Here is a 14,638-nt window from a genome sequence, read left to right as displayed (position 1 = left end):
AATTATCACCATATTGTTACCTGACACTTCTATTACTCACATAATTACCACTTTTTTTGTGTGGTGAGAACATTGGTCTACTCTCTTAACAACTACCAGTATATAATGTGTTATTAACTCTGATCACAATGGTGTGTATTAAATTCCCTGAGTTTATTCAACTTCTTACTGTAAGTTTGTACTCTGGACCAACATCTCCCCATTCCCCCCACTCTCTAGCTCCTGGTAACCACCATTCTACTCTGTTTCTACAAGTTCAGCTTTTTTAGATTCCACATACAGGTGATATCAATACAGTATTTATCTTTCTTTGTCAGACATTTCACTTATGTTGTCACAAATGTCAGGATTTCCTTTTTCATGGCTTAAGAATATTCCATTGTATATACATACATATCACATCTCTTTCTATTCATCTGTTGACAGACATTTAGGTTGTTTTCATATTTTGGCTATTGTGAATCATGCCTCAATGAACATGGGAGTTTAGATCATACAGTAGTTCTATTTTTAATTTTTTGAGGAAACTCCATACTGCTTTCCATAGTGGCTCCATCAACTTACATTCTCACTAGGAGTTCATAGGCGTTCCCTTTTCTCTACATCCTTGCCAATACCTGTTATTTCTTATCTTTTGAGATTAGCCACTCAGACAGGTGATACCTCATTGTGGTCTGACTTGCATTTCCCTGATGATTAGTGACGTTGAGCACCTCTTCATGTACCTGTTGGACAATCTGTATATTTTCTTTGGAAAAATGTCTATTAAGATCCTCTGCCCATTTTTAAACTGTACTGTTTTTTTTTTCCTATTGAGTTGTATGAGCTCCTTATATATTGTGGATATTGACCTCTTATCAGATATAAGACTTGCAAATATTTCCTCCCATTCCATTGGTTGGCTTTTCATTTTGTTGATGGTTTCCTTCACTGTGTAGAAGATTTTTAGTTTGATGTAGTTCCACCTACTGATTTTTGCTTTTATTGTTTGTGCTTTTGGTGTCATATCCAAAAAATCATTGCCCAGACTAATGTCAAGGAGTTTTTCCTATGTCTTAAGAGTTTTAAGGTTTCTGGTCTTACATTTAAGTCTTTAATCCATTTCAAGTTCAGTTTTGTGAGTGGTGTAAGACAGAGGAAGTCCAATTTCATTTTTCTGCATGTGGTTATCCAATTTTGTCAATACCATTTATTGAAGAGATTATCCTTGAGTAGTCTTGACTCTCTTGGCAAATATTAATTGACCATATGCAGGCATTTATTTGTGGGCCCTCTATTCTCTTCCATTGGTTTATGTCTATTTTTATACTAGTACCATACTGTTTTGATGACTATAGCTTTGTAACAGAGTTTGAAAACAAGAAGTGTGATGCCTCCAACCATGTTCTTCTTTTTCATGATTGCTTTGACTATTCAGGGTCTTTTGTACTTCCACAAAAATTTTAGGATTGTTTTTTCTATTTCTGTGGAAAATGCCATTGAATTTTGATAAATATTGCATTGAATCTATAGATGGCTTAGTGCAGTATGGATATTTTAATAATATTAATTATTTCAATCCATGAATATGGGCTATCTTTCCAATTGTTTGTGTCTTCTTTGGTTTCTTTCCTCAAAGTCTTTCTTTCCTCAAAGTCTTATAGTTTTCAGTGTATAGGTCTTTCACTTCCTTGGTTAAATTTATTCCTAAGTACTTTATTGTTTTTGATGCTATTGTAAATGGAACAGTTTTTCTTTATTTCTTTTCAGATAGTTTGTTGTTAGTGTATAGAAACACAATTGATTTCTGTATGTTGATTTTGTATCCTTCAACTTGACTGAATTCATTGATTTTTTTCTAAATGTTTTTGGTTAAGTCTTTAGGATTTTCTACATGAAAGATCATATTATCTGCAAAGACAATTTTACTTCTTCCCTTCTGGTTTGAATACCTTTATTTCTTTGTCTTGTCTGATTGCTCTATCTAAGATTTCCAGTACTTTGTTGAATGAGAATGGTCAGAGTGGGCACCCTTGTCTTGTTCCTGATCTTAGAGGGAGAGCTTTCATTCTTTCACCATTGAATGCGATATTAACTCTGAGTTTGTCAAATGTGGCCATTATTATGTTGAAGTATGTTCCTTCTAGATCCAGTTTGTTGAGAGTTAATATTATGAAAGGATATTGCATTTTGTCAAATGCTTTTTCTGCATCTATCGAGATGATCATATATTTGTTTTTCATTCTATTAATGTGGTGTATCATATTTATTGATTTGCAATGTTAAACCATCTTTGCATCCCAGGGATAGGCTAAAGGCTCATCAATATTATCTTTACAAATAATCAGTTCTTAGTTTTATCAATCTTTTCTATTGGTCTTCTGGTTTCTATTTCATTTATTTCTGCTCTTCTCTTTATTATTTCCTTCCTTCTGCAAACTTTGGACTTTATTTGTTCTTCTTTTTCTAGTTCCTTTGAGATGTAAAGTTAGTTACTTGAGCTCTCTTTTTTTCTTAACTTATTGCTATAAATATCCCTTTTAGAACTGCTGTTGCCGCATCAGATAGGTTTTCATATACTGTATTTCCATTTTCATTTCTTTCAAGATAGTTTAATTTCTTTTTTGATTTCTTCTTTGATCCACTGGTTGCTCAAGAGTGTGTTGTTTAATTTCCACTATTTGTAAAAATTTCAGCTTTCCTCCTGTTATTGATTGCAAGTTTCATGTTGTTATAATGGGAAAAATACTTGGTATGATTTCAATCTTCTTAAATTTGCTAAGACTTATTTTGTGTCCTATCATATAATATTCCTAGAGAATGTTCCGGGCATGATTGAGAAGAAGTGTATTCTGCTGCCATAGGATGGAATGTCTGTATATGTCTACTAAATCCATTTGGTCTAAATATTGGTTCAAGTCCAATATTTCCCTGTTGATTTTCTGTCTGGATGATCTACCCACTGTTGAAAGTGGGGCACTGAAGTCCCTAACTATTAATTTATTGCTGTCTATCTCCCTTCAGATCTGTTAGTATTTGCTTAATATATTAAGGTGCTCTGATGTTGAGTGTACATATATTACAACTGTTATATCTTCTTGATGAATTGACCCCATTTTTATTATATAATGACCTTCTTTGTCTCTTTTTAGCAATTTTGGCTTAAAATCTAATTTTTCTGATATAAGTATAATTATCCCTGCTCTCTTTTGGTTTCCATTTAGATGGAATAACTTTTTCCATCCCTTCACTTTCAGTCTATGTGTGTCTTTAAAGCTGAAGTGAGTGTCTTATAATGTCTTATAATGCAAATAAGTTGGGTCTTTTTTTTCATCCATCCAGCCATTCTATGTCTTTTGATTGGAGAAGTCAATATATTTACATTTAGACTAGTTATTGACAGGTAAGGATTTACTAATGCCATCTTATTGTTTTCTGGTTGTTTTGTCTCTTGTTCCTTTCTTCCTCTCATGTAGCCTTCCTTTGTGAATTGGTGATTTTCTGTAGTGGTATGCTCTGATTTCCTTCTCTTTATCTATTGTGAATCTACTGTAGGTTTTTGCTTTCTGGTTCCTATGAGGCGTATATACAACATCTTGCAAGTTTTACTCTCCCCCTTTTATGTTTTTAATGTCATAATTTTCCTCTTTTTATATTGTGTATTCATTAATAAATTGTACTAGTTATAGTTATTTTAATACTCTTGTCCTTTAACCTTTATACTAAGAGTTAGATGCTTAACACACCACCATAATACAGTATTAGAGTATTATGAATTTGACTATATATTTACATTTACCAGGGTTGTATATTTTCATATGTTTTCCTGTTACTAATTAGCAGCCTTTCATTTCAATTTGAAGAACTCCTTTCAGCATTTCTTGTAAGGCATGTCTAATGAACATGAATTCCCTCAGCTTTTATTTGTCTGGGAAAATATTTCTCCTTCATTTCTGAAGGCTAACTTTGCTGATAATGCACTTTCTTAAGTCTGAGAAATGTCTTTTATTGCTCAGGGTATAACTATACTTAAGAACTGTATCTATATTATAAATGAAATCTAAAATAGTGAAAAATATAAAATTTATATATACAATTTTATGTGCATTAAAAGAGTAGATTCTATGATGTAACAGAATATTTTCCTCATGACTCTATGCTTTAAAACCTAAATAAGAAATTAAAATCGGTCTACTTAATGCATTAATGTATGAAACTTAAACTTTGGCAGTATTATTTAGTTTTCAGATCCAGAACATTTCCCAAAAGTATTCTAAAGCACAGACAGAAAGAGATGATGATTCTGCTGTCTGTTATCTATTTTGTGTTAAATATAAGTATTCATAGCACTGCTCACATCCAATATTTTTTTACTGCCAATACAGTTCTTCATCCTTCTACACTTCAGATAGCTTCCTACTACTCTGATAGGTCTTACTTTAAAGAAAAAACCTCACAAAGCCTCATCTGCATAATTACAACATATGATCTAAAAATTAGTCCATTGGGCAGGACTGTACAAACACTTTCTAACAAAGGAAGAAGAGGAAGGGAGATGTGATAGCATCATACTTGATGTAACTTTTATATTTGCTCTTGTAATATAATTTCAGCATAGGTGCTCTACTACGTTCCACAGAATAGTCCTCTAACACGGTAGGAGTACTTTTGTGATGTCGACCTAACCCAGGGTGATGACAGATGGAAAAATTACTGGGTCAGATGAATTTAATTTTATTTAAATTTAATTTTCTCTCACCCACAATGAATATTCCAAATTTTCAAGTATAACTTTCTCTTTAGACATCTGTAAATTGTTATGAAGGAAGATAGTTTAAAACTTCAGAAGAAAAATGTTCCTTTTAAATATTTCTATGCTTACTTTTACACTCGTTATTAGAGTAAAATATTTTTAATTAAGGTAGTTTCAAATCATTAATTAATTATATAACAGAATTGTGATAAAGATTATTTCACAGAGGCTCTTAAAATATAATTGAACAATTTTAGAACATATGAACATATGCAGCTTGATGGAAAGACTAGTATACTATCCAAGAACTATTAATTTTTTTGTGAGAAGAGATAATCTGACATCTAAGGCAATATACTTACTCTTTGGACTAGCCTGCTACTCCTTTAGACTAACATCTATAGTCTTTGAGTGTTCATTACAATGATGTGAAAATGAAAAGAATTGTTATTATCCTGGAAACTATTATAATCAAAGCAGTAATAAAACTTTTAGGATAATTTTTATTTCCTTAATTGCATCTCTCAATAAAAACATGCTTAAAGATTACCTACAGAAGAGCTTAAGGAATCAAGATATTCAAAAGCAAAAGGAAATTGTTCATTGTGATATAAGAAACTTTACCTACCTTTGTGGAATATAGAACATATGTTGTGGGGGTGGTTTATATAGGATTCCTTCATACACAGGCCAGAGCCCACTTAAAATTCTGAAGAGAGAACTTTTCCCACAACCATTGGGACCAGTTATCAAAAGATGCATTCCTTCTTCTACCTAACGTAAGAAATAAAATTAGAAATTACAATATGTAAAAATGGTTTCATTTGGCAGCATTTAAAAGGGATTTGTTTTTAAACTTTCAAACACATGATAACCTAGGATGGGCAAGGAATCAAAGAAAAATATATCGGGACCGAGACCATCAAATCTGGCTTTTGACTATGCTCTGACGCTAAAAGCATCATAAAATAATCCAATTCCAAAGAAATGGATCTTCTTCAAAGGAGCACTGACTTCCCAAAATTTTCATTGAGGTCTTGCCATCACATACTACACAAATACATAGGAACATAACCACGTGGAAATAAGAAATTGGAAAAATTTAATTAAAATTAAAATAGATTGAATTTATTTTATTTATATTAATATTTGATTAAATTTACTTCAATTAAGATACAACTTTGTTGTATTTGTAAGTTGGAGTTCTACAAGTCAGTTGGGTTGTTTAATTCAGTAGTCTGAAATGTTACAGAAATTACAAAAGCCCATAATGAGAGACATAAAATGATTCTAATTTTGGTTTATTCACAGATGGAGAAAATACGTTTATGAAATTAAGACAGAGACAAGCAAGAAGACTGTAATTTAGTCTCATGTCTAGGGATGAATTAAGCTATTTATTGGTTGTTGATTGGATGATTCTCTTAGAATCTTTCAGCTTATTTATCATTTAAACAGTTAAATTTCATGACTTCTTATTTCATCCAATAGGATCAGGAAGTTGTCAATGTACTATCTTAAAGGTATTGTAAGGGTCAAGAAAAAGGAACATTATTTAAAACTCTGATTTACTTCTAAGAACAAATGATATTTTATAATCAGTGACTAAATAATGAATATAGTATGAAAGTACGAGAGGCAGAAATTTACAGTATGCCTGTATATGTAGCTTTGTACCGTATAGATACATGTATCTAAGGTCCATGGTGTAGAATACATTATGTTGAAAACTCAAAGGTGAAAGAGCATTATATTACTTGTATTATGTCAGTATAAGGAACCATATCCATGTATATCCATTACTTATTTGCCGTGTATAACATAAGCTAAAATCTTTTTGCTGAAAGAAGGTGGTAGGGAGAGGAAGGGGGGAAGGGAGGAAGGGAAGGAAAAAAAGGTTGATATGAAGGTTAGATAAAAGAACTAAGAATGTATGTAATAAATATATGTAAAGCAAAAATGGTTCAGATTTATATTCCAAGTAATTAGTCATTTCCTCGGCAAACATTGATTGAATACCTAAATGTGCTTGACATTCTTCTAGGCACAGAAGATACAGTGCTGCTCAAGACAAAGTCCCTGTTTTTATGGAGCTTACATTTCAATGGCAAAGATGGCAATAAACACATGAACAAAAAATTAACTAGTCGTAAATGCTATTATGATAGCAAAAAAGGAAGATGTGTTAGGGAAAGATGGTGGCATTGTGAGGTTGGCAGGGGAAGGGGGCTTCTTTTGATTAGGTGGTCAGGAAAGTCCTCTTTGAGGAGATATCATTTTGCCTTAGCCTGGTGACAAGAAGCAACAAGTAAGATCTGGTGGAAGAGCATTCCAGGCAATAAAGATAGCTACCACAAGGACATAAGACAGGAGCAAGCTTGAGTCTATAAAATCTGACCACAGATATTTTTTCTCCCTAATTGTAGGCAAACTGAAATGCCATTTTAATAGAATAAAGTTAAAAAAAAACCTGGGAAGAACCCAGAAAGGGTTTTGTGATTTGCTCTGCTCTTTCAGTAGAGAGAGGATTAAGAAAGTTTAATTTTGTAGAAGCATAAACACTTTTCAAATGATTTTTTAAAGGTATGTGCCATGGAAAAGGTATATAAATAAAATATTTAATAGGGTCATTCTCTACAAGGAATTCTCAGAAATTTAACACATTTTGAGTCATAATAGAAGACTTTTCTACATTCATATTATTTTTTAGCATAAGTTCTCTGATGTTTAGTAAACAGTGAGTGTGAGGCAAAAGAATTCCCACATTTACTGAAATCTTCTTCTCCAAATGGTTTTTTAATTCCAGAAGGCTAACATAAGAATGAGAATGTTTTCCTCTAGAAACCTGTTTATTTATCAATCCATGCAGAGGAAACAAAATTTTGTATTATACTTTGGGGACCTGAGACTTTAAATAAAACTCCCTGTCTGACTCAGAAATAAATAATTATCATAAAAGTACACTATATTAACATATACCTTTGTAGAACCTCAAAATTTATGACACTTTCACTAGATTAAGTATTTTAAAATTCATTTTACATAAAAATATACTGAGCTCTGAATTTTTTCACAGAAAGAGTGTTATGTGTCCACAATAATGTATTTAATTAGTAGGTGGCAGAATTCAAGACTCTTCCTCTATTTAATAAATGGAGCAACAAGAATTGATATTATGAAACCTAACCTGATGAAAAACCTCTATACAAAATCATACATTAAAAATTGCTAAAGTATTAGCAAATAGTTAAATATCCCATGTAGGCCTCTTCAAAGGCTTTATTTTAAATCTACTTAAGATTATGCTGCATCATTAGCACCTTATTGCTACTCTATAGGTCCATTAATGGAAAAATAGAGCCCAACCAAATTGTAGTTAAAACACAATTTCTCTTACGTTTATTAACACAGAATTTCTCCCTGTTCAGTACTTCTCATCCTCTTCCAGCAGGCTTATGCATTTTCAAATGTATCTTTAATAATTAAACCTAGACTAAGGTCCATATTAAAATCATTAAATGCACATATAGGGTCATGTTTCTAATTCTGTTATCAAGTCCAATCATGTCACTGTTTGAACTAAGCACAGATAACTCCATTATACTTATCAGCAAATTATTTTGTACTTGAATTCCAAAATGTGTGTTTGAATTTTACAATACTTTAAATCAGGGTCTCAGATTTATTAGCTATTTTTGCACCTTAGTTTTTGTAATCAAGACAGAGTATTAAATAACAAATAACTATTATTCTCAACAGAATTAAAAGCTAAATTCCAATTCATGAATCTTCTGATCATTTTTTCCTAATAGAAGATGTAATTATTGAAAATATAAATTAAATTTAGAGAATATAAACTTGCTGATGACTTCTCTCATATTTTAGTAAATATATAACAATATAGGCTTGTATTTTTTGAGTAACTCCTATAAGGAAAAAAAATAAAATGTATTTCCAGATATTAATTTCTGAAGAAATTTCCTATTGTTCCCAAAAGTTACTTTGTACAGGCTCTCAGTGTACTCTAATTTTGATTTTCAACCAGGCCATAAAGCGGTAGAAATCAAATTTTTCCTTCTCTCTGCTTTCTGAGGAAGTAACTGCTTCTGTAATTGAGCCTCTATGCATACCTTTCTCGATTTCCCCTCCTTTCCATATGCTCCTCCAAGTATTTAATATAAAGTACATGAATTCTGAGTTGTTTTGTATTATTGTGTTGGCAACAATCAGAAGATTCTTGAATATCATCTTACTTTGAACTTTAGCTTGGAAGCCACCACTTCTCCCGTTGGTGTAATTATGGGAACATTTTCACAAATAATTCCATGATCCACATCAATAACTTTTCCTATAAGTTAAGGAAGAGTTTAAGTTTCAAAAGCTATCATGTGTTATTGCTAATTAAATAACTTAAAGTATAATGTAGCATAACAGATAAATTCACTATAAAGATAATTCACATTAATGAATCATAGAAATAAATGTAAATATAGATATCTATATCTAAAGAAAGTCTAATGTAAATTTGCACATTTTGACATATCTAATTGGGAAATCTTTCTCAGAAATATTATTTTACTGTAATATGATGTTAATATCATAATGAGAGCAAAGCTAAACTCTATCTTGTATAACCCAGCCACACTGTTTATAACTACTTATTTCTCTCAATTAAACTTTCCTATAGAAAAAAACACAGTTGCAAAAAAGGAAATTAAGACATAGAAAACTATAATTTTTAAAACTATAATAACCAAACCAAATGACAGAATGATGGAGAACAGTATGACATTAGCTCTAATTCTGTCATTTGAATTTTAAATGCAAACAATTCATTTTGCCATGTGTGCAGTTTCTAAAAATAATTCTAGACATTTTGTCCTAAATAAAAGTAGCATAATCTTTTTTATGGTAACATTAGTCACTACTCCTCAAAATGCAGCACTAACTTTAGGAATAACTGTTTAAATAACTAAGTGTTGGTTCCTTACATCTGTTCAAAGCTATCTTCTAAAAAACTTTGGTTCTGTTGATAAACATTTAAATATAGAAAAAATATAAAAACATTTGAGTTTAATACCTTTGATTTCCAATGTCTCACTGAGGGGTAATTCTACGTTAACTCCACCCTTGCTATGGTTTTCAGACTCTTGCAAGACAGCAGTTCTCTTATAAATGCCTCTTTTTACTTCATCAAAGACCCAAAACATGTTGTATACTCGAGCAGTATAGCCTGCTAATTCAGTTATCTAAAACCAACATAGGGAGATAAAACAGTATATTCAAGACAGACTTTTAAACAAATATGCAATCATATAAGCTTCTTGATTTAATGTTAAAGATCCTATTTTATTATACTTGAAAAGTAGATAGTACATCTGATAACTAAAACCAGTAACACTAAAAAACTTACCAAGAAAGCAGCATGGCAAGTTGACAGCTTAAGTTTGATTGGAATTTAAAAACACATAAAAATTATTCATTCAAGTCAGGGTTCAAAGTGAAATGTAAAGACTTCAGAATATTAGTGAGACTTAAAAATCTTTCAATCAATTTTCTGATTTAGCCCCTGTTTGCAAGAAAATTTGATTTCCAGAAATTAGAAGTTTTGTGAAAAGCTTAAATCCATTCAGTGAAATTATGATTTTTTATTTTGATATCTTTTTTCAATTAAAAATAGAAGATTTTAAATAGAAGAAAAATGCGTATTTTTCTTATTATGAAATGACATTTCTGAGTCAAACTGATTGTCAAAATTCCTAAGTTTAGCCAGAGAAAATACCCCTGCTAGTGGATACCAATATTGGGCGTGAGCTCAGTGAAAAGCTTTAAATCCTTTTCAGTCCAAATCCCACAAAATTCAGCTTCTTTTCAAGCCAAACATAATTTATATGCCCAAAGAAAAATATTAAATATGACTTTTTTTCTAGATGAGATAAATCTCTGCTTTAGTTCAAAAGGCTCAATAGAGTGGTATATTGCTCCTATTCTGCCAGTTGTCCAATTTAGGTTGAATCTCTACTGCTTTTCTATTAAAAGAACACCTTGTTATCAACATGACTCATCTGAAAGGTGACTCATGGCCTGTCAAGACCATCTTTCTCAGTGAAAAGGAAGCAACAAAAACCATTCCCTTACAGAACTGTTTAGTAGGAAATTGGTATCAATAGCAAGACATGTCACTAATAAATGTCTCTTAAACAATAAACTATGGACTAATACATTACCAACATTGTGTAAGATTTTTGTGTGTGCAAAACTTAAACAGTGAATGAGCAGGTATTATTGTTAAAAGCCTTCTACCACATGTCTCTACTGTGTGAGAGGTCTATAATTAGATTAGTATTTCATTTCTATATATTAATGTTATAGCTATTATATAGGGTAGTTTCTAAACTGTTATCTAGAAGAATCTCTTGAGTTCCCAAGTAGAGGAAATCAGAACTAAGGATTAACAAAATATGGATCCAAAAGAAACCTAAGTAAATATAGTTGCATTAAAAAAATCTGAAACAAATGTGGAGGTCAATTAAAGAAAGGCAGGGGGCATTGAGTTAGTAGACCAGGATGCAGGGATGAATGGGCAAAGAGTGTCAAACAAAAAAAAAGAAATGAGAATGTGACTGTGGACAAATTACTTTGGGATATAAGACAAGGGGGTTTGTCTAAAAAGAAACCTTGTTCTCTCTAGAACTAGTGGAGAATCCATGATGCTTTCATGTGCTTTCACAGGAGTAAATAAGATTCTTTAGAAGTAAAAGTTCTATTATTCAATGCACATACATGCAAAATGAATTGAATGTGAGATATATAAAAATTTTGATTTCTCATTTAACTTTAATAATAAGTAATTTATTAGCTGAAAAAGCTACCCCCAAAACTGTGTCTCCGGATTATCAAAATTACTATTTGAAAAAAACGTTTTAATTGAGTTGTCTTGCTTTGTGGCCCTAAACAACTGGTTTTACCTTTTTAAAAAAAACCCAATTCAACAAATCAGTTGTTAAATGAGATTGAAAAGTTTTGTCAGCAAATCACAAACTTTGCAACTATCTTATATAATTTATTCAAGGATAATTTAATAGGTAGCTAAATTTATAATGATGCTCTGGCAATTTATATTGATACAAAAGCCACAAGAGTAATTAATAGTGAGAATGACTGTCCATGGGAATATTATTTAATATCTGAATTGAATAAAGTGATTTTTAATCTTAACTCTGTGCTATCTGTAGGTTTTATTACCATTCTCTCAGCAAATATTTACTGACCATATACAATATTCCAAGCATTAAAATAGATATTAGGAATGTAAAGATGAATAAGATAGTTCCTGCTTTCCACTCAGCGTCTTATGCAAAAGACAGATAATTATAATGTGGTAAATAAAGCACCAGATGTACTATGAACACAGAGGAGGAAGACCCAGACTCTGCAGAGAAGTCAGAAAGAAAGTAGAATCACAAAAGGGTTTTTTATACGTGGTTGGTAAGGATTGACTTGTCCTGAAGTATAAGTAAAAGTTTGCAAGGTGTATAAGTAATATTACTGGCTAACACTTATTAAAGTGCTTACTATCACAACAACTCTACAAAGTCATCACTATCATTATCCCCATTTTACAGATGAAGAAACAGACACAAACAGGTCAAGTTCATATAATTTGTAAATACTGCAGCAAGAATTTAGATTTAGGCACTCTGGCTCCAAAATCCATACCAAAGGACCTTTTAGTAAAATTTAAGAGCAAATATGTCATACTATAGACATAAAAGGAGTTGACAATTGAGAGTATAAAAACTGAAAGGTATTAGCAGCAATAGACTTGGGAGTTGTTGTCCTTTATCTTGATTATACTCTTAGCAATTTTTGGTAGAGAAAAGATGTTTCCAAAATAATAAACATATATGGTAATTTACATTTTTGCTTGATTTCCATATATCTTATTTTAATCAAATTGATAACAAGAAATGCAAGTACCTCTTTGTATGAAGACATAATCCTTTCAATAGCATCAGCTCCAGAGGCCAATAAATTTCGAGCAGTGGTAAACGCTTCTGTCCGCTCACTAACCATAGCTTGCTTTCGATCATCCTCTAGATCTAAAAGCAAATTACAAAACTGTGGAATTTTTTAAGTAACTAAATGTTTTTGTTTTGTACTATGAGACTGTGGCTAAAACAACCGCATGAAAATTTTTCATTAGTATCAGCAATTTCCTAGGAATTAATGAATTATTTAAAAAATAGTGTTTGTACCAGATTTTATTTAAATCTTCCTTTGTCATTATTTTTCTAGAAGGAGAGTTAGAAGAATTAAATCTATAGGAATTAAGACTATTTTCATTTAGCATTCTTTCAACCCTTACCAAAGTCAACGTCCTGCCCTTATTAGAGCTAGGTAATAAAATACTACTGATTCAGTCAATAAAATACCATTAACTAGAATCTAAGCAAATATTTCAAGTGTGATTTCTTTAATAGAAATGCAAAGTAGCTGACCCTCATAATCTAGCTCTGTCTACCTGTTTCAACTTTCACCCTACAGTTTAGCAACACCCCAACCATGCAATATTCTGCTTACTCTCTGGTATTTGCATATATAATATTTTCTGACTTTAATATACTTTCTTTTTTGCCAAGCTCTTTCTTAAAGAGTTAACTCTTTAGTACAGGTTTCCCTGGAAACCCTTGTCTGGTTTTCCAGTGGACTATAAGTTCTTTAAGGGGCAAGACTATTTTATTCCTAGTACTCACCAGAGTGTCTAGAACACAATACTCCTTAATGTGTATTGAATGGATGGATGGATAGATAGATAAATATCCTAAATTACTGTCAATGCATAATTATGGTTAAAAGCCAGAAGTCAGACTAGGTTAGAACCCAGACTCTACTACTTATTGGCAAGTAGTAAGGTTAGTAGAGCAAGCCACTAATCTTCTTCATGCTACTTTCTCATGTGTAAATGAGGGAATTAATAGTACTATCTCAAACAATTCTATCTCAGAGGGTTGTTGTGAGATTTAAAGGGGAAATGTAAACAAAGTGCTAGCCTAATCCATAGTTTATAATAATTAATCTTAAATGTTAGGTGTTATTACTTTCTCTACGTGTTATTGTTATTATTGTTATTATTATCTACTCCATTTAGTATTATTCTTAAAAATTATTCTCTCCAGGTCATTACTTTAATCTTGGCATCAGTTTGATTCTCTATCCAGCCTTTCTATGGACTATCACCAAAATTCTAAATTGAAAGCTGTAAATTAATGAAGAAATTAGAATAATATAAATAGCCATGAGCCCACTATGCTATTTATTTTGCTTGGATTTATCTCAGTGAAAAGGGTTTTTTTTTTTCTCCATGACATGCAAATATTTAACATGTGCCCTGCTATAACTACTGGATACTTTCACCTTTACTTGCTCATAGACAGCTCAGCTGAGTTTGAAAGAGATCCATGCATAATATAAGGTAAAATTCACTCAGCAGATATTTACTGAACAGCAGGATTTACAAGAAATTAGGCAAGGTGTTACAGGATATGCAAGGATTAAATGTAATTTTCAGATTCTTTCCTTAGGAAGCTTACAGTTTGATAGGAGAAAGAAGACAAGTTCCCAAATAACAATGCAGGGCAGCCTATGAGGAGAGATAATATGACACATTTGAAGGATGCAAAAATAATTTCTCTGCAAGAGACAAGAAATGCTTCATGGAGGAGTAGACTGGGAGTGAGGCTTTGAAGACTGCATACAATTTTAAAAGATCACAAGTACAGCATAAGCAATGTCTCAAAGAAGGGAAATTTCAAGCAATGCCAATTGAATAATAACCTGGTCAAGTTACAGTATGGGTTGGTGTTAAGCACTGATTTTACTTGCGTATCAGAAAAAACATGAGTT

General features: G+C 31.6%; 1 protein-coding gene across 2 annotated transcripts in view; it reads right to left on the bottom strand.

Moving 5' to 3' along the window:
- Nucleotides 1-14,638, bottom strand: part of ABCD2 (ATP binding cassette subfamily D member 2) — a 77,740-nt gene that overhangs the window by 49,007 nt on the left and 14,095 nt on the right. The window contains exons 3-6 of one of the 2 annotated variants that reach the window (XM_032646251.1): nt 12,713-12,834; nt 9,813-9,981; nt 8,986-9,080; nt 5,361-5,506 (exon numbers count right to left, since the gene is read on the bottom strand). In XM_032646251.1, coding sequence (XP_032502142.1) covers nt 5,361-5,506; nt 8,986-9,080; nt 9,813-9,981; nt 12,713-12,834 — 532 coding nt within the window. The remainder of the gene's footprint in view (nt 1-5,360; nt 5,507-8,985; nt 9,081-9,812; nt 9,982-12,712; nt 12,835-14,638) is intronic. The other variant, XM_032646252.1, reaches the window with a different exon arrangement.

The sequence above is a fragment of the Phocoena sinus genome, chromosome 10, assembly GCF_008692025.1.
Source record: "Phocoena sinus isolate mPhoSin1 chromosome 10, mPhoSin1.pri, whole genome shotgun sequence".
In the NCBI taxonomy this organism is placed as follows: Eukaryota; Metazoa; Chordata; class Mammalia; order Artiodactyla; family Phocoenidae; genus Phocoena; species Phocoena sinus.
Note: the sequence above shows the minus strand (reverse complement) of the source record. Positions and strands in the feature narration are given on the sequence as shown.